The following is a 23,285-nucleotide window of genomic DNA, read 5'->3' as shown; positions in this document are numbered from 1 at the left end:
TGACGGGCCTGCCTGCCTCAGCCCTGAACAGCTGGGAGTTCCAAGGAAGTGGAGGGTGACACCCTGAGGGATGGGCTAGTATGTGTGTCCTGCCTGTGCCCCCAGCTCCTCTCCCTGCACACGGACGTGTCCTCTGGCTGTGGGGAGTGGGCAGAATACCCTGCGTGGTTCCGTAGAAGAGCTAATAATGGCACTTCCTAGCTCAGGCATTTGGGGGGCACCTGCTGGATTGCGGTGGGTCTGTGAGAGACAAAGTCAGGGAGACGTGCCCTCATGTCGCTCACATTCGGGTGGGGAATGAGGCGACCACCTATATAGACACAGAACCGGACAGACGGTCCCAGGCTGAGGGTAGGTGGTGCAGAGAGGACCAGCTGAGAGCCGGCGTCTGTGGCTGGGCCTGGCTTTGTGGCCTGGGGAGCCTCTGAACGCTGGCTGGAGGGGAGTGTGGGGTTTGCCACGGGAGCAGTTGGCAGGAAGGTGCTGCCTCCTGGGGGCTGGCAGTAGATGAAGCCCTAAATCAGACATCTGAAGATTATAGAATGGGGCCCTATGTGAGCCTCCCCTTTACCCTCACTCTGGCCCCGGCGAGGCCAGTGCTAGAAGTTGCTGAGCTTGTGGCAGAAGTGGCCCCAGGCCTGCTTACCATCTAATTTATTTGTCACTCCAGTCACAGATCTTAACGCTCGCTGGGGGCTGGGCCATGCGTGTTCATCTTCAGAGACTGTTTCCGAAGACACAGTGAGCCCTCTGGCACGGCGTTGGCCCAACCCCAGCACACAGGTGCTCGGGCCAGCACCGGGCAATGGAACAGCCCCTGGAATTCATTGCACTTGCCAGTGGATTTCTAGGCCCTGTAGAGAGTCGACAAGTGGCTGTAACTGCTGGCCCAATTTGAAACACCGCATCATACTTACAACAGTTGTCAGAGCCGTGGCTTTTGAATCAGACCCGGTGTTCAGAGTCCAGCTAGCCTATAATTTGTGGCATGGACTTTCTGACTGCCTGCCTCATTTCTGAAGAGCAGGTCACAATGCCTACCTTGCTGGATTGTCAAAGCATAAAATACGATAACGTACGAGTGTCATAGTTGGCACAAAGTGGTAAGAGGTCCGGTGTGGTAGCTGGAACCAAGTGGGTGCTCAATATGTTATTATCACTATCATTGTTTTTCCTGGACACGTATGTCCCTAAGGGTCCCTGGGTTATATTCCACGACTCCAAGCTTCTCTAGCTTCAAGATCTGGGGATCTTGTCAAAATGAAGATTCTGATTCTGTAGGGGCGGGGGTGGGGAGGGGAGAGGAGAGAGCTGAGATTCTGCATTTGTAACAGGCTCCAACCTAGTCCTGCCTAGAGGAGTGTCCTCTTTCCTCCCTTGTCTTTGCTCTCTGCCCTATCGTGCCTCCCCTGCCCCCCAGGTCAGCCGGTCATCAGAACACTTCCTGGGCTCTACTGAAAAATACTCTCAGGCAACAGGTGTGAGCTGGGACCGGCCCAGGCAGGATATATGGTTGCCCCTTCCCACTGAGCACCCCCAGTTGTTGCATCCATCTGGGGATGAGGAGAGGATCCTGAGAGAGGAGGGAACTTGTCCCTGATTTTGAGGAGCTCCTAATCTGTTGGGGGGACTGTATGAACACACCTTACTGTCCCTGCAGAAAGGCATGCAAAGGCTTACAAAGGAACACGCAGACCAAGAAACCTGCCATCAAGGAACACACTCAAACCAAACTGCATCCTCTCTGGGGCTTCAGCAACCTGGGAGGTGGCAAGTGCCCTGCCCTGCTTGCCCTTCTCAGAGACAGAAGACTGAGGGGCTGAGAGGAGAGCATCCCTGGCAGCCGCCCTGGAGGGAGGTGTGTACACAGCATGGGCACTAGCCCAGGGCAGCCCTGGGTAAAGGCATATCCATTTAAGGCCAGTTCTCATTAAGTGGGACCTGTGTCAACTGCTCCCAGGCCTGGGGTCATAGTGACTGTGAGGTTCTCGAAAGTGGGATCATGTGCTAAAAGCAAGGCTGGGATAACAGTGCCCTTGACTTTACTGTAGTTTTGGGTGGGAGCTGGATATGGGTGTTATTGAGAAACTGCATTCTGTGCATCTTGACAGCTTTGCCTCAAATCCCCGCCCCCATCCCCCATCCTACTCCCCACCGCTGGCGAATAAAACTCCATAGGTTCTCGATGTCAGCAAAGGGAGCCCTGATTTCTGCCGAAGCTCCTGAGAATATGGTGCTTTCTCCTAAAATCTGCCCACAGGAATGGCGATGAGATGGCTCACTGAGTGGCTCCACTCGGCAAGAGCTGAGCTCCCATACCTTTGCCAGAGGTGTCCACCGCTAAGAATAGTTGTTCGTACCTGGGGCTTTGCCCCTCACTTTCTGAAAAGCTGCAGCCAGGAAGCTCCCTTTATTCTCTATTTCTGCATCTGCAAAGCAGAGAGGAGCCCAGGCCAGAAACAGGGATACAATGATGGTCCCTGCAGGGGGCACTGTGGAAACAAGTGACTTGTTTATGTTTTATTGAGGTTAAACATATGTGACATAAAATTTGCCGTTTCAACCATTTTTTAAATGTACAATCCAGTGGCATTTATTACATTCCTCATGTTGTGCAACCATGATGACTTTCTGCTTCTAAGAAACTATGTCTATTAAGCAATAACTACCCATCCCTCCCCCACAGCCCCTGGTGACCTCTATTCTATTTTCTGTCTTTATGAATTTGCCTGTTCTAGATGTTTCGTGTAACTGGAACCTTACCATATTTGTCCTTTTGTATTTTTTTCACTTAGCATAATGTTTTTGAGGTTCACCCATGTCGCAGTATGTGTCAGTATTTCATTCCTTTGTATGGTTGAATAATATTATGTTGTATGGACATACCACATTCTGTTTATCCATTCATCTGTTGGTGAGCATTTGGGTTGTTTCTATTGTTAATTATTAATATTTTATGGGTTTTGTATGTTTCCTGGGTCTAGACACTGGAGACACACCAGGAAATAAGACAGCATGGTTCTTGCCCCCACCTGGTAGGTAGCCAGGCAGGGACAACAGAGAGATGAGTGCTGTCACAGGACCTGTGAGGACTACCGGGCACACTGGATGGGGGCTTGGTCACACTGGGTTCTGGTCTTGCCTGACCAGCCGTTAACTGTGCGGGGTTCTTTTTCAGGCCTCAGTCTTCCCATCTGTAAAATGGATTTGCGGCTAAAGGCCTCTGTGGCACTATCATTTCATGGTCCTATGATGCTGAATCTTCTGCTATGGAATTCTAAGAGAACATTTGCTTCCCTTCTTTTTTGGGTAGGGCGTGTGGTGGGAAAGAGGTACCTATGGCTGTAGAAGTGGGGAGAGGAAGGGGGGTCTGGGAATTTGAGTATTTGCAGCAGAGTGCCTGGCAGGAGGGTGGGCTTGCTGACACAACTGTGATTGTCTTGCTGACAACCCCCTGCGGGAGGCCACTTAACCTCTTACCCCCCACCCCCCTTCTTAGTTGCCTGCCCCGAGAGGGTGTCCAGGCAAGACTAGGGAAGGTCAGAACTCTTGACGGCCAAAGGGGCTAGAGTTGTGTAGGAACAGCCCATTTGGGGGGCTACCAGTTGGGTTAGGATTATTTCGGGGTCTCTGGGCCTGGAGTGTAAGCAGGATGGGACTTGGGATGTCAGAGGCCAGGACGGCCAGAAGGAGTAAGTGGTGGCTGGGTGGAACCCACAGCCAGGGTGGAGATTTCCTGTCAAAACAGCCACTTATCCTGGCGGGAGAGTGCATTCCTTTACCCTAGGAGATAAGAAGGCCTGATTTTCCTCTCAGGGTTCCTTTGAGCTGTGAGCAGCCACTGGAGACTCTGTAGCCCCCTCAGTCGGGGCCCCAGCCTGACCAGCTCATGCTCCTGGCTCCCCTCCCAGGCTCCCTGCATCCTTGAGTGAGCACTGACCCCAGCAGTGGCAGCCAAGGGTTGAATCTAGCCTCCTCTGTGCTTTGATTTCTTTACCTGAAAAATGCACCTATCTTGTAGGATCGTTCTGAGCTAATATACTTAAAGGGCTTAGAATAGTGACTGGGATAAAGCCTTACTCAGGGTGTGTGGCAATTGCTAGTCTTATCCCAAGATACCTCTTTGTTTCCTGGGCCCAGGAAAAGTTCCCACCAAAGTCAGGCCCTTTCATGTTCTGGGGCATTTGACAGTTCTTTTCTCTGTAGGCATCTCCAGGCAAAAATTTCTTATCTCAGCTGGCTGACCCCAAGGCAAGAAAAAATTCATTAAGCATTTAAAATAGAGTCCATTTCAGCAGATGGAACAATTTCTTGGGTATTAGAAATCATTCTTTGTCAAGACAAGGTTCTTCCTCCCTTTCACAAGTGAGGACTCCTTTGCTCAGAAAGAATCTCTGAACAGTCCATCCTAGATTGTAGGGATTGTAAGGGTTGGCAGGAGCCTCTCTTGTTATGGGAAACTTTCAGCCACCCCCTTCCAAGGGGGCACCCCTAACCTCTCCCCGCAGACCCTTCATCCCTTGGGTTGCCCAGCCTTGGGGGCTTTCCGGCACTGTTCCCGCCAGCCAGTTGTCCTTCAGGGTGGAGGCCATCCCCAGGGGCCTCGAGGCTCCAGACTGCTCCTCCCTGTGCCCTCTGGGCAGGCACAGCCCCACTTCAGACTTCCCTTCTGGCCACTGCTGGAATGCCCAGCCCTCCCTCTGTGTATTTTCTCTCTGGGTGGGGGCCTGGGAGCTGGAAACCCTGCTCACATCCTCTCCCCACCCTCTCTTTGGAGGACCAAACTCCAAAGAGGCCAAAGCCAGAGAGGAGACTGTGGTGTGGGGAAGGCTAGCAGCTCGCTGCCCAGAACTCCCGTGGGGAAGGAAAGCTGTGCTGTGGGTGGGCATCTTGGGAGCCTCTTCCAAACCTATCATCATTTCCCTTCTGTCTCTCCAGTCTGTGGTCAACACAGCCCCAACCAATACAGCCTGACCCAGTTCAAGTTCAGAGCACTTCTGTGGAGTACCTGTAATGGACTGAGATTGTTATGACCCAGTTTAATGAGATAGCCCTGCAGACTGGGGCTCGGTACTCTGTGGGCTCCGGGCTGGACTCCAAGCTAGGGCCACACTTCTGCTTCCAGCTCTCATGCTTTGCATAGCTGGTTTGCATCTGTGAGCTCAGTTGTCAAAATGGGTCCATGGATTAGACCATGAAGGTTCGTTATCTGCACTAATGGAGGGCACCCAAGATGCTGTAATAACCAACAGGAGACCTAGTAGCAGTACTTGTAATCCATAATTGCTTTGTTTCCTTAACATATTCAGGAATGTGACAGCAAGCTGATGTCACAGTTCTGTAGCACATGTTGTATCACCACCACAGGGAAGGGAGGGGGCATCAGGGAGGTAGGGGGTGGTGCTGTGATGTTCTAGAAGCTAGTTTGGGATTTTAGGTCTGCTGCTGGAAATCAGTGGTATAATTGGACTCTGGATACTGAGTGTTAAGAATGAGCTTCTTGGGGGGCGCCTGGGTGGCTTAGCTTGTTAAGCGTCCGACTTCGGCTCAGGTCATGATCTCACGGTTCATGAGTTTGAGCTCCACATCAGATTCTCCGCTATTAGCACAGAGCCTGCTTCAGATCTTCTGTCCCCCCTGCCCCCACGGCTTCTCCGCCCCTCCGCTGCTCATGCTTTCTCTCTCAAAAATAAACATTAAAAAAAAAAAAAAAGAGTGGGCTTCTGGCTGGGCCACTTTCAGAATTAGAAGGGATCTAAAACATCACCTGGTAGGCCCTGCACCTGCAGCTGGGTGTGTGGTCTGCATCACCTGGGCGCTCAGTAGGGGTGCGGAACCTTGGGCTCATCCCAGAGTGACAGTCAGAATTTGTATTTCAAAGGGAAAAAGGACTCACTCACTGTCCCCCAGGAACCAGGGCACCAACCCCTGTATCTAGACTCTTGGTTCTCTTCTCCCAAATCCATGCTCTTTGGGCCCAAGTTGACCGCCCCGCCCCTTTGCAGCTCCCGGAGCTAACACCACAGCCCAGAGGAAGAAAAACTCCACTGGCCAGTGCAAGCAGGCAGAGGCATGCAGGTTGAACTGCCCATCTTTGTCCACCTTGGACTGTCTGGGGTTGGGCAGTGTCTGAGTAAATTGGGGGGCTGCTTGGGCAAGAACTCTGTGGGGCACTTAGTAGCAGGATGGGGCCCTGGACACTCTCTTTCATCCCTTTTTCACTGACCTATCTTTGTGAGGCTATTTCAGACCTGTTCTCTCCCTTAAGCTGCAGATCTCTCCCCACAGGGTGACAACCTAGAGTGGTCACAACAGCCCCGGAGGTTGGGCAGACCCTCAGGCCACCATTCCAGCACCACCATCAGGGAGGGCCTGAGGGGAGGGGTGTGTGTGCAGCATGATGCTGGGCTCCTGGGAGAGGCACCCAATTCGTGTTTCCCCTACTGCAGGCCTACTGTACTTCCTCCTCGACTGGGAGCCTCTGCTGGCCCCTCTCCTCGTGGCCTTGTCCCCATCCCTCCCCCACTCCTCCACCACGTTGTTTTGGTGTGTGTCCCTTCCCAGAACCTCGGCCTCTCCTTTCCTTTTCCTTGCAGAGTTGCTCTTCCTGTGATCCCTCAGGCCCCAGCCCGCCCTCTGGGGCCCTCCCTGCCTTCCTCTCTCCCAGGCCCTTCCTCCGCTCTTTCTATTCCTGGTTAGACCAACCTCTCCCATTGTCCATTCCCAGGAAAGGGCTGTCTTGCTGGTCGGGGTTGGGGGCGGAGTGAGGGACCTGAGCCAAGAAGAAAGCCGGTGCTGGTGCCGGAAGCCCCTGCCTGCCCCCACACCCCCCCAGCTCTACTCACAGCAAGGTGCCCCCCACCCCTGCCCCATTGCCAGTGTCATTTTTAGAAATCTCACTTTCTAAGTTAGTCAGCAGCAGCAATCTGACACCCACATGTGGGGGCTGATGACTTCCCGACAGCCTCTTCTAATTTCAGCAGACCCCAGAGGTGGGGCCGGCAGGAGTGGGGGAGCGACAGGTGCCACAGGAAGCTTCCCAGCAGCCACCTGACCAGAGGGCTTGGGAGCTGCGGTTTGTCACAACTTGTGACCAGGGCAGACAGCTTTGGGCCAGGGCAAGGTGGCTGGGTTCCCATGAGTACTCCTTGGGAGCAGACAGCAGACCCTGCAGAATCAGGGCCCACTCATGGCAACCAGAGGAGCTGTGTTACCAGATTCTGGGAAGAAAGGCAAGGGCTTTCTGTAGATGACCTTCAAGCATCTTCCCTCTGCCCGTTCCTGCCTGGACTTTGTCTTGATTTATTTTCTCCTTCTATGTCTCCCCACTCCACCCCCATTCTGTTTTTGTTGTTCCTAAAAGCACATAGCTCAAATGGGGCCAAAGTATTTTTGGTAAATACAGAAACAGATGTTCGGGTCAAACCCAGATACATTCACATGTGGCAGGTGCAGGCACTGAGCATCCCGGGCCTTTCAGAGTTGGAAGATGTCAGCTGAGAATGCCCCAGATTGGCTCCCTGTTTAACCAGCAGAGGAACTGAGAGGTTTACAGGGGCAAAAACACAAGCCTTAGAGATCTCTGGGGAAACAGCTCGGGATGAATTACAGAGAGACAGTATGGTAGATTGAAAACTTTGAATTCAGACAGATCTGGGTCCAAGCTAGGCTCTGCCTTCTTCTAGCTATTCAAGCCTCAGCCAGTCATATACCCCTTGGTACATGTGGCATTCCACAGGGGAGACCCTCTGTTAGCCCCCTGCAGATGGAGAGAGGGAGATCCTGTGATCTTTGGTGGGGGGTGGGTTTCAGGGGTTGATGAGAATCTATGCTGTATGCCTTAGCACTATCCCCCTGGGGAAAAGATGTCCCCAGAAGAGTTTGTCCCACAGACCACAGGCCTGCCCAGGACCAAAGCTGGCTCCCTCTTGGTGGGGAGGGCAGTGCTGGGGATCTGGGAACTGGTCTCCTACAGGAGAGGCAATAGCTGTAATACAGGCAGGTCTGGCTGTGTGACCTTGGACAAGATTCTGTGCCTTCCTGAGCCAACTGTCCTTATATCTGATCTTGCAGGGTAGTTATGGGAATCAGGGATGACATTGTAGAGGACTTACTTCCCAGTAATTGGTGCATAGGAGGAACTCAATAAAGGGCTGCACGTCAGTGTGTTCAGAAGAGAGGTTGCCCTGTGATGTCCTTGAAGATGGAACCTGCACAATCCTGTGCACAGAGAGACTCCTCACTGCCTGGCAAGGACTGCGGTATGAAACTTTGCCGGCTGTGTCACCTGGGGCTGCTGCCACTGCGAGGCAGGGCATGGTAGCAGTCAGGGCATGGGACGCTGTAGGGGTGCACGGCCTGGTGGAAGTCTCAGGTGCAGAAGCAGCCCTAGTGTGGAAGTCCTGAACTTCGGGGTACATGTCCTTCAAAGAGACTTCAAAGGCCTGGGAACCTCCAAATGATGTGTAAAATGTGCTGTCCGTGGGGACAGCTTTCAACAGATTCTCAAATGGGGCCAAAACTAGCCAAATTAAGAACCTTTGTTCTGGATGTCAGTACATCAGGCTTGAGGACGCACTGTAAGAGGACATGGCAGGTCGGGTCCTCTCAGCCCTGTGCCCTGGATATGACCAGCTGATCTCACCCCATGCCTCAGCCAGCAAGTACAAGCCAGGCAGGGACATCAGTGCCTGAACTGGGCACCCACCCTGCCATAAGCTTGAGGTTCAGCTTGACTTGGCTTGGGGTGTGGGATAGAGACTGGGTCCCCAGAAGTTGGGGTGGAGACCAGTAGGGCCAAACCTCGTTGGGGGCTGGCTCAGGACTGGGGGCCTGAGGTGGTGAGGTTGTAAGGGGGTGGGAGTCATAAGGGCCTGGGAAGGTAAAGGCAGAGGAAATGAAGCAGGTCCATTATGCAAGCTTCTGGAGCTCCTTCTCATCCATTGGAAAGTGGCACTTGTGCCTGAGGTCTGTCCCTGTCTGAGTGGGCTTGACCAAATAGTCATCAAATGATCTCTCTGGGCCTTGGATTCTAGTCTGAGGGTGATCACTGCAGGATCTTACCTCAGAGCCTTATTTGGAGACCTCAGGCGTGTCTCATGGAGGTGTGGCTGAGTTAATTTTAGTTTATTCGCAGGTGGGATCTGCTCAGCCCTGTGCTCTCTCTTTCATTTTCTTCCTTCCCTTTCCTTCCTTCCTTCCTTCCTTCCTTCCTTCCTTCCTTCCTTCCTTCCTTCCTTTCCTTCCTTCCTTCCTTCCTTCCTTCCTTCCTTCCTTCCTCTCCCTCCCCGCCCTCCTCTCCCTCCCTCCTTTCCTCTTTCTTTCTTTCTTTCTTCCTTTTTCTTTTTTTATCTGCCCCATCTTTTATTTTTTCTCATAAATCACTGAAATCATTTCTAGAAGCAGATAGAGTATAAATAGAAAAAAAGAAAGAAAGAAAGAAAGAAAGAAAGAAAGAAAGAAAGGATACTTGTTTACAAAGAAGTTGTCTAGAGAAGGTAGGCTTTCAGTCCTGGGATGTTTTGTTTGTTTTTCTGAAAGATATAGTTGTTTTTTTGGTAAGTCGATTTTAACTTGTGAAAGACAATGTGGAACACTTGTAAAAAGAAAAGAGAAATTGCTCATAATGGCATTATATAGATATCCATAGTTAGTATGTTATATGTTTCCTTCTAGTCTTTTCTTACACATGTATATTGAAACTCTTTTGGTATTTGTACTATAAATGGTATCCAGGTTTCTTGCTTCACCATGTATCATACATAACATGGACAATTTTCTGTGGTGCTAAAAGCCCTTTATAAACATTTAAAATACTTCAGTTCCCCATAGTTAGGCATTTAGACTCCCCATTTTACATCATTATAAGTAAAGCATTGAAATGTTTCTGTCCATAAAGTTCTTTTCAAAGTTAAGATGATTTCCTTGAGAAAGATTCAGAAGCACATCTGAAGGGAGAGGGCTGTCTCAGCAGCATGTCGGCGTGAGCGTGTGCTGGGGAATGCGTGGGGCCGCATCTGTCATAGGCCCTGCAGAGACAGGGGATGAGGCAGGCCTCCTCACAGACCCCCATGAGAGCCAAGTGACTTAGGCTCTCAATCTGTGGTTCTTGGTGGGGTGGAGGGAGAGAAGACTCATCCATGGGGCCTGGGCAAAGCCTTCATATACCCCTCTCTGACTGAGCTCCCATGGGCCTCCTCTGCAGGGATCAGTGAAGCCTGATGAGGTGTTTCTGTCCTGTACGGCTGGCCCGCCCAGCATGCCCACAGCCCTGCATTCAGATGGGCCTTCAGACCTGTGCAGCATTCCAGCTTGGCTGAACTCTGTTCCAAGGCAGGCTGGGCTTGGTGTTCACCTCAGAAAGGCTAGTCAGTGGGGTCAGCCAGCGGATAAACTAAAGTTAACTCAGCCATTATTGCTTTTTTGTTAATGAGGGGAAGACCAGCTGTGAAGATGCCAAACCATTCAGAAATGTTGCACAGTACTTGGGATTTAATGTCTCAGGACAAATTCCGCATTCAGGCAGAAGAAAGCAATCGACAGTGATTTTAAGTCCTGACCGGACTCCCAAGGGTCCCTTGTGCTTCACTGAGCTTTCATTTTATTATTTTTTTAAAAAATATTTTTCCTATTAAGTTATGAATCTTGGAAGCTGTGAAAAGCGCTGGTGATCTCACTGGGCTCATGAGTGAGCAGGAGCTCTTTTGTGGATTGAGGCCCAGGGGGAAGCTAAGCCCTGAGGTAGGTGGAGGACAGTCGGGCAGGAAATTCTGTCACCACAGCTCCAGGGGTCGGCTGGAGTGGTGGCTAGACGCCCATCCTATGTGGTTGCGGGGGTTGAGGGAAGGAGGGCAGGACTGGCTTCTCTTAGGCTATAGTTAACAGGAACAAACTAACTCATTCTCAGAGATGAGATTCAAAAGCAGAGGCTGGATATCCTGGATGTTCCTGAGCCTAAGAATACTTGATCTGGATCTTAAACTTCCACAGCCCACTAACATGTCACAGATGCTCTTCAAAGTGACCTCCTTTGACAAAGAAACAAAATAGGCTTAAAACCACCTGAAAAATTTTATTGAAGTCAGTGTACAAATGTTTAAAATGCTTTGAAGAACTCGGATCTGAGATGTTCTTGCTAAAAAGCAGCCTATGAACAAGTCAAAGTGAAAGCATGGATTCGAGATGTGCCCATAGCCAAGATCTAAGAGAAAGATTCTTCTTAATGTGACCCATATTTGCCACCTACCTCTTGTTTGACAGGCACAGTGCTTGACTCTTGAGGGCAGACATTTGTGAGACTGGATTTCTCACCCCAAGGAGTCTAGTTGGGGTAAGATCTAATATGGCCAGTCACAGTATGAGGGCACTTAGGAGGAATTGATTCTGATCAGGAGTTGATGTAAAAGCCAAAGGAAGTAGCATTTGAGATGGGCTTTAAAAGTGAGCATGGCGGGGCGCCTGGGTGGCTCAGTCAGTTAAGCATCCAACTTCGGCTCAGGTCATGATCTTGTGGTTTGTGAGTTCGAGCCGCGCATCGGGCTCTGTGCTGACAGCTCAGAGCCTGGAGCCTGCTTCAGATTCTGTGTCTCCCTCTCCCTCTCTCTGCCCCTCCCCCACTCATACTCAGTCTCTCTTTCTCTCTCAAAAATAAATAAACATTTAAAAAAATTAAAAAAAAAAGAGTGAGCATGGCAGTGGGGCACCTGAGTGGCTCAGTCAGTTGAGCATCAGACTATGGCTCAGGTCATGATCTCACAGTTCATGAGTTTGAGCCCCTCATCAGGCTCTCTGCTGTCAGTGCAGAACTGGCTTCACATCCTCCATCCTCCTCTCCCTATGTCCCTCCCCCCTCTCACAAATCAATAAACATAAAAAAAAAAAGTGAGCATGGCATTGATGCTTAGAGATGTGGGAGAAGGGTCTGGAAGGCAGGGACACAGGAATGGGTATTACTGGCGTTCTTGGGGAGAGTCATTTTTGTGACTTCTGGGCAGAGGAAAGGCAGGAAATGGTGGCATGTTGCCTGGTTGTAGAGGGCTTTGATATTCATCTTAAGGAGTTTGGACTATATTCTGCAGCTAACAGGGACCCGTGGAAAGGTTTTTGAAGAGAGAAGGTAGCTTAATTTTTTCAATTAACAGAAAATACATAGATACACGCTCAGTGAAAGATTCCAGCTATACGGAAATCTGTAAAGAAAAAAGAAGAAAAGGAAAAAAGAAAATGCTCCCTTTCCCAGAGGTAACTATTGTTCTCCTTCAAGTCATTTTATCTACCTATATCTGTAGATAAAGACATACAAAATCCAGCCCTGGAAGTGTTAAGGCCGATTCTGTCAGACTTCTTCCTTTTCCTTTCTCTCACAGACACGCCCCTACCTTTTTTTTTTTAAGTTTATTTATGTATTTTGAGAGAGAGAGAGGAGAGAGAGCGAGAGCGGGGAAGGGGTAGAGAGAGAGGGAGAGAGAGAATCTCAAGCAGGCCCTGTGCTGTCAGCGCAGAGCCTGACCCTGGGCTCTATCCCATGACCCTGGGATCATGACCTGAGCCAAAATCAAGAATCAGACGCTCAACCAACTGAGCCACCCAGGCACCTCAGACCCCTACCTTTTAATATTTAAATTTATATAAGCTAGGACTGTAATCTAGGGAAGCCTGCATGCTGTATCTTCTCACTTGACTCATTTTGCTCTCCTTTGTATTATTTCAGAGCACGGTTTTATTGGGTATTCACCAGAACTGCTACAGAACAACACTCTGCCAGATTACAGCCCCGGAGAGTCTTTTTTCACTGTTTTTGGGGTGTTCTTCCCAGCGGCTACAGGTATAGTAATTTGGATCCTTTTTCACTCCCGCATTAGGGGTATAAATGCTTGGTTTCTAAAACTCAGTATTATAAATGGCCTGCATATGCTCCTAGGATGTCTATCTGACTTTAGAGATGGCCTTAGCTTTGACTAAAAAGCTATTAACAGAGAGTTTACTTGTCCATAATTCCTGAAGGCTCCAGCATTATTTATTCTTCCTTACCCTCCATACCTATCTATTGAAACCTCTTGGCCCGGTCAGTAGAGGAGACATATTTCTCTTAGGGCTGAGCAGGATGGATTCCTTAGCAGGGCAAGCTGCCCCTTCCACCACAGAATGGTGCAAACTTGGTCTAGAAACTCCCCTCCTCCCTACCCCAACCTGTGAGTCTTCTCCAGGGGGCAGAGAAATGCCATTGTCTTCTCCCTGTACTGGGTGTGGGTGAGATCAGGACCCTTGGACAATGAATGAATCTCCCTGCCCTACCTTCCCCATTTTTCTGCTCTACAGTGGCCAGGGAGGAGCGTTACAAAGCTGAGATCCCTCTAGAAATCTTGTCTTAGGCTCCAGGCCTTGGCCCGGAAGGTGGTAAGCGAACATGTGGACTGAATGATCATAAGAAATAACCATTTGCTAGAGACTAGACTTGTCCCATGGCACAGACTCAGAGAAGCATTTTACTCTTGATCAGGCCGCATCAGTGGCCTGGAGTGTGGCTGATCTTGTCTCCGTGTCCTTCTCCCCTCTTCCCTCTGCCTGCCTTCATGTGGCTATTTCCTTGCTCATGATCCTCTCCTCAAATAACATAGGGATAGAAAAAGGAGGAGAAGCTACTAGGATGTTGAAACTTTAAAAGGCTGCCCGTGACAAATGCTGGCAAGGATGTGGAAAAACTGGAACTCTCGTACACTGTGCAACCATTTTGGAAAACAGTAGGATGATTTCTTAAAAATTGAACAGTCTATGGCCATAGCACCGTAAATGTGTCTGATCTTGGAAGGTAAGCAGGGCTGTGCCTGGTTAGTGCATGGATGGGCGACTGCCTGGGAATACCAGGTACTATATAGGCTTAAAAGAAAGAAACCTAAATATACACCCAGCCATTCCCTCCTGGTTATCCGCTGCAGAGAAGTGAAAACATGTAAAGACTTGTGCATGACTGTTAAAAGCAGTTTAATTTGTAATAGTCATGAACTAGAAATAATTCAAATATTCATCAACTGACAAATAGATAAATTATGGTATAGCCATCCATGTAAAACTACTCAACAATAAAAAGGAATGAGCTATTGATACCTGCAACAATACAGATGGACCTCAAAATAACAGTGCTGCACGGGGCACCTGGGTGGCTCAGTTGGTTAAGCGTCCCACTTCAGGTCAGGTCCTGATCTTACGGTTCGTGAGTTTGAGCCCTGCATTGGGTTGTGTGCTGACAGCTCAGAGCCTGGAGCCTGCTTGTGAGCCCCTCCCCTGCTTGCGCTCGCTCTCTCTCTCTCTCTCTCTCTCAAAAATAAATATTAAAAAAAATTAATGGTGCTGCAAGAAAGAAGTCAGACAAAAACAAGTACTTTTTTTAAAAGATAAAATTATACAAAACTCCATTTATATAAAATTCTAGAAAATGCAGACTATAGTAACAGAAGGGAGATCAGTGGATGGGGAATAGGGGTGTGGGGAGCAGGAGGGAGGGACAAGGAAATTTGGGGGTATGAAACACTATTCTGGACTGTGGTGATAGGTTCACAGGTGTATCCCTATGTCACAACTTTCCAGATTATGACACTTTAAACGTGTGCAGCTTATCGTATATTAGTTACACCTCAGTAAAGCTGTGCAAATGAAAAAAATGAACAATGTTAATCGCCTTTAATCAGCTTTCCTGAATCCCACTCTGGCCTCCAGCAATGCATGTTTTCTCTGCTTTTCACAATCAAGCACTGGGGCTTTGTGCTCCTGTCTCCATTTCCTGCCTCCTGTTGCCCTTGTCCATGCTCTTCTTTTGGAATTCCGAGCCTGCCTCTCTACTGAAATGGCCTTTCCAGAGTCTTCAGTGGCTGCCATGCTATTCAGTTCAACTATCATCTCTAGTTTCTCAGTGCATTTGACTGGCAACCTCCACTTCCTCCTTTTCTCTTGCCTTCTCTGATGTAGCACCTCCTTGTCTGCCCCCTGCCTCTCTGACTTGCCTATTTGGGTACATCCTCTTCTGCCTGCCCATTAAATTTTGGGGTTTTTCTCTTCTTTCTCTACTGTTTTCCTTAGAATCTCATCCATGCCTACTGTTCAATGACCACTCACAAGACTGATGACTCCCAGACTTGTACCTCTAGCCCAGATTTCTCTAAGCTTCATATCATATACTTAGTTGCTTACCTGGCATCATCCACTGGGTATCTCAGACCCAACATGTTCAGAACCAAGCCCATCCCACCCATCCCCCAACTGGTTCTTCTCCTTTACTCTTGATCTCAGGAAATGGCATCTCCATCCAAACAATTGCTCACACCAGTAATGGGGAGTTATTCATGATAACGTCCTCTTTCTCACCAGTACCCTCCAAGTCCTCCTAAAGGAACTTCTCCTTTACTTCCCACTTCTTTCCACCTGTACCACCTGACCACTCTGGTCCAAGCCTCATCTCTCAATAGATCACCACAGCAGTCTCCTACCTGACCCACCGCCCTGACCCCCACCCCCCAGGCTGACCACAGAAGTGAGCTTGGAGCTAGGCCTCAGGAGTGGCAGGTAGAATCTTGGTCCACAAATCCAGATGTGCCAGAAGTAATGCATCTCTTTCATTTTTATGAAATGAGAAGAGTCAGTCTCTGACTCAGTCTTCATACTGCCAGGATGATTAAAAATGGATGTCAGTCATTCATTAACGCCTCTACATTGCCCTGCCATCTTGTTCCAGGGTCTTAGGGTCTTACCAAGTCCCAAGGCATGTCTGGCTTTTCATCATTGTACACACAGCCAGATGTCCTGTCTGCACATCTGTTCAAGTACATGCTCAAGTACGTAGGGAGCCCTATGCTTTAGAGCCTATGCACTTTCCAGGCCCTCCTTCCAGGGGTCTTATGGGGCTCCTGCTGTGCTGACCAGGAGTGGGTTGCACATCCACACGGCTCCAGATCTTATGAGCCTTTATCTCCTTGCCTTCAGCTCCAGGGGCAATCTTCTGTAATAATATGGCAGACACTTTTGTCCAGGGCCAGCTTTATGGGCATGAACCTATGCATTCACACTGGGTCCCACGCTCAGAAAGGCCCCCTGCTCGGTGTAATGATTTACTTTTGCTAAAACTCTTAATAATTTTTGAACAAGGGATCTTATATTTTTATTTACACTGGACCCAGCAAACTATGTACCAAACTATGTCCATGCCCCCCCCCCACTGCCCGCCCCTGCCCCTGCCATGCTTTCCCCCACCTATTTTGCGGTTCCTTTTCTCTAAAATCTCCTAAGGGCTCAGGCTTTTGAGAAACAGAACCCAAAACAGGTTGCAGGCAAATTCTGCTTCCTTCTGGCACGTATCTCCCTCAAGGCAATGAAGTATATGTCAACTTCCTCTTGAATGGGCAGAAAATGCAAGGGGGAAAATGAATAGAGGAAATTTTTTTTTTAAGTTGACATTTGAAAATATTGACTTGCCCTCCCTCCCCCACACAGGCAGAGCACACCTTCAAGAGACTTCCCACCTGAGCGTTTCCTTGGACCCCTGCCTGGGTGTCAGGGCCACAGTTACACCTGAGGCAGGGCTGTGGACCTCTTTGGCTGGCCGCACTCCAGGGGGTGTCCTCAGGCACCCACAAGAGCTTGTGTCAATAGTGTGACCCTGCTGGGCCCCCTCCACGCTGCTCCACACTTCCCCTCCTTTGCCTCTCTAGGCCCTGTGTCTTAGAAGAGAGGGGATGCCTGGTCTGACGGGGGGCAGGGAGTGGTGCCCCCCTCTTCAGTACTTCTCCCTCCAGCAAGGAATTAGCAGCAGCCTGAGGTTTGAAGAGCCACACAGTGGCCCATAGTCTGAGCGGGACTAACATTTGAGATCTGCTAGTTCAGCAGCTCTCAATTCTTTCTTTCTTTTTCCTTCCTTCCTTCCTTCCTCTTTTCTTTCTTTCTTTCTTTCTTTCTTTCTTTCTTTCTTTCTTTCTTTCTTTCTTTCTCGTTCATTTTATTTATTCTTTTTGAGAGAGAGAGAGAGAAAGAGAGCATGCGTGAACGTGAGTAGGGGAGGGGCAGAGAGAGAGAGAAAGAGAGAGAGTCCCAAGCAGGCTCTGCACTGACAGTGAGGAGCCGGACGCAGGGCTCAGTCTCACAAACCATGAGGTCATGACCTGAGCTGAAATCAAGAGTCAGATGCTTAACCAACTGAACCACCCAGGTGCCCCTCAACTTTTTCTTTTTAATCCATATTCACTTTTGATAATGATACTGAAACCCTCACCTACACTAGAAATTCTGATATGCCTCGCTGGACCAGAGAGGGGTATATTTGTCCTTTCTTTGAGAAAGATTGCTACCTAAGAATACTAGTCAAGCTTTACATTCTGCAGCTTAAATTATGAAAATATTGTTTTGTAAAAGTCCAAATATAAAATTATAATATTGAAGAAACTATCTACACAGGCCTTTTGTTTTACCTCACGCTTCTCCGGAGATGGGCTTCCCCGTCTCTCCCACCGCCCCTTGGCCCAACCAGGTTGAGAAGGACTGATCTTTTATGTGACCAGCTGGGGAAGGAGGAGCACAGAGGGGCTTATGACGGATTGCTAAAGGTCACCCGGCTAATTAGTGACCAGAGTTGGGCCACCATCCTGCTATGGAACATTGCCTCTCTGGCTCTCTCACTGTTTTCCAGGGGCCCCAGTGTAAACACGGTAGGCAGGACGAACAATTTGTATCACTTGGCTTTCCCCTGGCAGATGTTCTGTTAAGCTATGAAAAGCATGGATGATTGGCAGTTTCCATGGTGACGGATTTGCCAAGGATTAGCTCTGAGTGAGTCATGGCTGGGGCTCCCTCCAACGCCATCCTCTTCTGGAACAAGAGAACCTCCAGGCTGTGGAGAGGAGAGAGGAGTTTGGAAGAACAAACAAAAGTCCCCCCACCTTGTGTCCCCATCTCCAGTCAGACATATGATTTAAATTACTTCAGATATTTTATCTCAAGGGCAGGACACTTCCTGAGGGGAGCAGCTGAAGTCTAGGTTTTAGTGGCTTCTCTGGATTTATGAAGCATGTCCTTTTGTCCTTCTGTCCTTCTCCCCAAAGTCCACCACACCCTGCAGTACTGGCTGCAGGGTGGGGCTGGGACCTTGGAGTAGATTCTGCATTTGCTTTGTTTCTTAAAGCACTTTCCTTCTCCAAGCTACACAACAAAACTTGCCCTGAGAAACAAATATCCACCCCACAGAATGCTTTTTCTCTCTCTCTGTTTCTTTGTCTCTCTCTTTCCCTCTCTCTCCTCTCTCTCTCTCTCTCTCTCTCTCTCTCTCTCACACACACACACACACACACACACACAGCCACTCCAGGGATTAGGGACCACAGTACATGGAGGAACTAGGAAATGGAAACTCCCAGAGAATGGGGTCCACAGGTTTAAGGAAGAGAGAGCCTCAAGTAAGGACAAGCTGGAGTGGGGCTCACTCCACTGCATTCTGATGAGTAGGATAGGAACAAGAGAAAAGAAGGAAGCTTTATAATTATTGTCATGTTTCTTTTTATAATTTTATTTATGGAATTAACATACAATTTTATCAAAATTGTTATAAATATCTGTAATAATCATTAGCATTATAATAGCCTACTACGTGTGGAGCTATGCTGAGCACTTTACATATAGTCTTTCACTTAAACCCCACCACAGCCCCACTGCTTCAATTAAGCACAGATTTACCCTGAAGGTAATGAACCCTAGACTTCAGGGTCCCTCACTTGAGTAAGCTCCTGCTTACGCCCTGTTCTTAATTTCATATTCATAAGTCTGTGTTGTTTTTAAAGTGTCAGACTCCATAGAACCTGGACCCTTCCATGGGTTCTGTTATTATTCCATTTTATGGATGAGGGAACAATAACAAAGAGAGGTTATTTCCCCAAGGTGCTGTACCCCATTGCTTCCCACCTACTTTGGAGAGGATGCTGGAAGAGAGAATGCACGCTTGTCTGGAGCTGCCCCCGACCCAGAAGCCAACAAATCTGGCATTTAATTGAATTGAATTGAATCCTGGGATTTAAACATTCCATTATTTGACACTGTCTCAGCAGAAACTCTAAGGCACCGAGAGGGTGGGGCCTGACAGGTTCTGCCTCAGAGAATGGAGCCAACAGGGGATGAAAGGTTCCTTCGGGAACAGCTGAAAAACCAACCAATAGGTTTGGAGAAGGAGTGGGTTTGGAGTTCAGGTGGAAGGTAAGGAGAGACCACCAGGGTCCTTAGGAACCCAAGGATCTCTGAGTGAGGGACGGAGCCCGTCTCTCCTGATGGACATTTCTTTAGCACCTCCTAGGTGCCAGGCACTGTGCTGAGTGCCTTATAAATGCTCATTCTAACTTTAACAACAGTTCTGTCAGATAAATAATCATATCCCCATTTGTAGACGAGGAAACTGAGGCTCAGAGCCACACTGCCTCCAAACAGTAACAGACTGCTTCCTTCAGCACAAAAGGCAGCAGAGAAGACATGGGAACTTTAGTGCATGGATCTTCTGCCTTAATGATAGAGAAAAATAAACTCATGAACTTAAAAGAAGAAAGAAAATAGGCACCAGAGATAACATTAAGCTAAAGCTGAAGGAGAAAATTAAAGGTTTCTAAGAACACAGATTTGGATTGAAAAGCACCCAGGAGGAAGCTTGGAACCTCCTTGAGAAAGAGTCGTTCTTTAATGAACAACTAACAGAAACCAGAAAAGCCTAGAAAAACTATTAGACTTTTTTCCCCCTTACGAATTCTCATTTTCAGTAACAAATAAGAAAGTAGGGTGGGGAGTGGGATTGTGATGGCAGGCAACAAATGAAGTGTGTGTGCTGTGGTTGACTCCCCCCACCCTCCAAAAGGACATGGCCATTGTCTTGCAAATGTTGTAAGCAAGTGGTTACTTGACGTACTGGTTCTTTTAACCACAGCTTATTTTTGAGTGTAGAGGGGATGAGTTCCTCCCCTAGCCATCCATGCCTGTTTTTAGGTCAGATATTTGAACTGGGGCATTAAGCCCAAGCACCATATTCACCTGGTGACACCCACCCCAGCTATAGGCATAATGTCAATGCCCAGGAGACTATGGATGGCTCTGGATGTTTAGCCTCATTAACCTAAGCTGGTAAGATGATGGCCAACACCAGCTCACATATATACAAAAGCTGAGACAATAAACATGCTAAAAGTCTGTAGAACTAGGGTGGAAGACCAAATCAGAAGGCATATGAAGGAAACCATATGAAGGAAGCTGTTTACCAAAGTCACATGTGCACAGACTACATTGTCATCCTGATGCAGGGAGAAATGTGGTTTCAGGTAAAGCAATTAACTGCTCCCTGGAACTGGCAGTTTAAGACCTACCAGGAGGGGAAATGCCCTGGTCCAGGCACAGACTAGTGATTTGGAACTGGTGATGAAAGTACCTGTGGGTAAACCAATGTATAGTGCTGATCATAACTGATAAATTCAGCCTTCTTGTGGGGGAGGTAACCCCAAATTAATCATACGGTTACTTGGTTATAAAAGGGAAATCCAAGAAAAGCATGGGTGTTAGAAATCAAGAAACTGTATTACATAGTGGAAAGAACACTGACTTGAGATCAGGAAACTTGAAGATAGTACTGCAGTTAGTCTGAAACTTGGGCAAAATCACTTCTCCTTTTTGGGCCTCAGTTTCCTCATATGTAAAATAAGAGGTAGGAGTAGATAACCTATAGGACACCTCTAGCTTTAAGAATTGTTGATTCTACGTAGCCATTTTAAGCAGTTTTAGGAAGCCTCCCAAGAAAAGTATAAAGATTAAATAGTAATTATAAAATGGACACAAGTGTTTCCCAAACTGTCTTCCATGGAACACTAGTAATGAATAGTTTTTCTTTAAAAAAATAATGTAGAATTGTTAAGTGAGTTTTGGGAAACGCTGTGTTACATTTCTCTTCTTAGCGATGGATGATGAAAATTAGCATATTGTAGGCACTGGTAAGTCCAGCAGTAAAAAACTTTCTAACCTTATTTATCAAGATTTTCCCAAGCTTTTTTTCCCTTTAATATCTGTAAAACATCTGGACACCAATGCTCTCGGAAATAGTATTTGTTCTTCTACACCCACCCTAAATTCAGCTCTAACATTAACAGTGATATCTTAAAATGGTAGCAGAAGCAGACAGAAAGCCAAACTAGAGAATCTCTACAATACTTGACAAGCATGGGCAAAGAATTACTAAATCAAAATAATTTTTCTAGGGGCGCCTGGGTGGCGCAGTCGGTTAAGCGGCCGACTTCAGCCAGGTCACGATCTCGCGGTCCGTGAGTTCGAGCCCCGCGTCAGGCTCTGGGCTGATGGCTCAGAGCCTGGAGCCTGTTTCCGATTCTGTATCTCCCTCTCTCTCTGCCCCTTCCTCGTTCATGCTCTGTCTCTCTCTGTCCCAAAAATAAATAAAAACGTTGAAAAAAAATTTTTTTTTCAAAATACTTTTTCTAGATCCAGCTGGCAAGCGAGAAATTTCTAATTCACCAGAACTAGTGCTCATCTGCTTGGGAATTGTGTAGTCACGCAAGGGTGAAATTCTGGAAGTGACAGTGTCAGTGTGCAAGCCAGTCTAACAGGTGTGCATAGATCACTACAGTAGCCTGGCAGGAATGACCTGCCTAGCAGGTACTTCCCTGTCGTTGATGCTTTGTGTCTGTCCTACCGACTACCTACCCTTTGGCTTCTCTGTTTTGTCTCAAAAGCCAGCTTCTGGCTGTCTGTGTTCCTGAGGGTGGCCTTGTCCATGTTTATCCTCTCTGTTCCCACTGACCAGGATCCCAGGGCATCCCACACCAGGCCAGCTATCAAGAACTGTGATCAAAGGTTGGGTCATGGACTGTAAGGGATTCTGGGTGAAGAAAAGGGCTTTTGTTATGAATATAGAACCTGGTTGGAAGCAGGAAGCAATTAGGCTTAATCAATCACTTTCCTAGACAGAGCATACATATCAGTGGAGTCCTTGTGGGTCTTTGTAAATGATCTGATGGAAGGTGCACAAAATGATGTGACAAATTGTAGGAGGTACTAAAGTGGCAGAATAATTAGTGGTATGTAATCTTACAATGCTGAATGAATGGGCATAAAATTGCTAGGGGCTAGGAGCTAGAATGAGGAGGCCACTGTAGGTGTTGGGAGGCAATGTGGCCAGGCAGGGGAGTTACCAGGGAACCTGGTGACAGGTGGGAACCTTTGCAGAGGTCAGAATTTAGGAGGTCCAGGAAGGGCTGGTATTAGTGGATGAAGTTAGTGGGGTCTGGGAGTCAGGTGAACATGGATATTTGGCCAGGGATGCCCTTGACACCAGGTAGTTCTGGCAGTGAGCTGTGAGCCCGTAGCCTTTGAACAGAGCCTCCGTGACAGATCTGGTCTCAGGAACACTGGTCAGAGTGAGGCAGGTTGTGGGTATCCTTTTTTGATACAAATAAGACCTACACATGACAAAAAGGAAAATCCTACAGAAGTGCTTATAATATAAAGCAATAGTGTCCCACTCTACCTGTTACCACCCCAGATACCCCTCCATGGGAGCAACCACTTTTAATTATTTTTAGCACTTTGGGAGCTAGCTGCATATTTACCAAACAATAAGCTTGAATCTGTAACTTGATGAATCAAAGACATGATCTATTGAATCCGTGTTCAGAAATAGAGTTTAGCTTACTTACATGCTCCTTCATTCACTTCCTAAATTTTGATGGTTAACGTTGCTTTTTTTCTTAAATTAACTTTTTAACTTTAAATAATATTCTTAAATCTCTGTTATTTTATCAATTTTGGGCTACATCCCTTCATTCTTTATTGTTGGTGTGGGAAATTGAGATTCTGTGTTGTGTTTTAAGATTAATGTATTACAGTCATATTTATTTTTATGTGTAAAATATTTTTACAAGGAATACTTCATTTATCTCAAGGGAATCCCTAATTGTAAGGGAATCTGTATAATCTTTTTGTATTTGTGCTTTTCTTTTTCTTTTTTAGCAGCAGGCAAAAGTTTATTAGAGTCTAAGATTAGAAAGTAAGAGTAGTAGCTAACTTCGGCTCAGGTCATGATCTCACAGTTTGTGGGTTCGAGCCTCGCGTCAGGTTCTGTGCTGACAGCTGAAAGCCTACAGCCTGCTTCGGATCCTGTGTCTCCCTCTCTCTCTGCTCCTCCCCTGCTCATGCTCTCTCTCTCTCTCTCTCTCAAAAAATAAATAAACATAAAAAAATAAAAAAGAGAGAAAGTAATAGTAGTAGGAAAAGCTCTG

General features: G+C 47.8%; 1 protein-coding gene across 1 annotated transcript in view; it reads left to right on the top strand.

Moving 5' to 3' along the window:
- The window catches only part of SLC12A8 (solute carrier family 12 member 8), a 117,484-nt gene that overhangs the window by 47,315 nt on the left and 46,884 nt on the right, over nt 1–23,285 (top strand). The window contains exon 5 of the mRNA XM_043593290.1: nt 12,710–12,823. Coding sequence (XP_043449225.1) covers nt 12,710–12,823 — 114 coding nt within the window. The remainder of the gene's footprint in view (nt 1–12,709; nt 12,824–23,285) is intronic.

The sequence above is a fragment of the Prionailurus bengalensis genome, chromosome C2, assembly GCF_016509475.1.
Source record: "Prionailurus bengalensis isolate Pbe53 chromosome C2, Fcat_Pben_1.1_paternal_pri, whole genome shotgun sequence".
Lineage (NCBI taxonomy): Eukaryota > Metazoa > Chordata > Mammalia > Carnivora > Felidae > Prionailurus > Prionailurus bengalensis.
The sequence above is the reverse complement of the archived record's forward strand: the minus strand, read 5'-3'. Positions and strand labels throughout refer to the sequence as shown.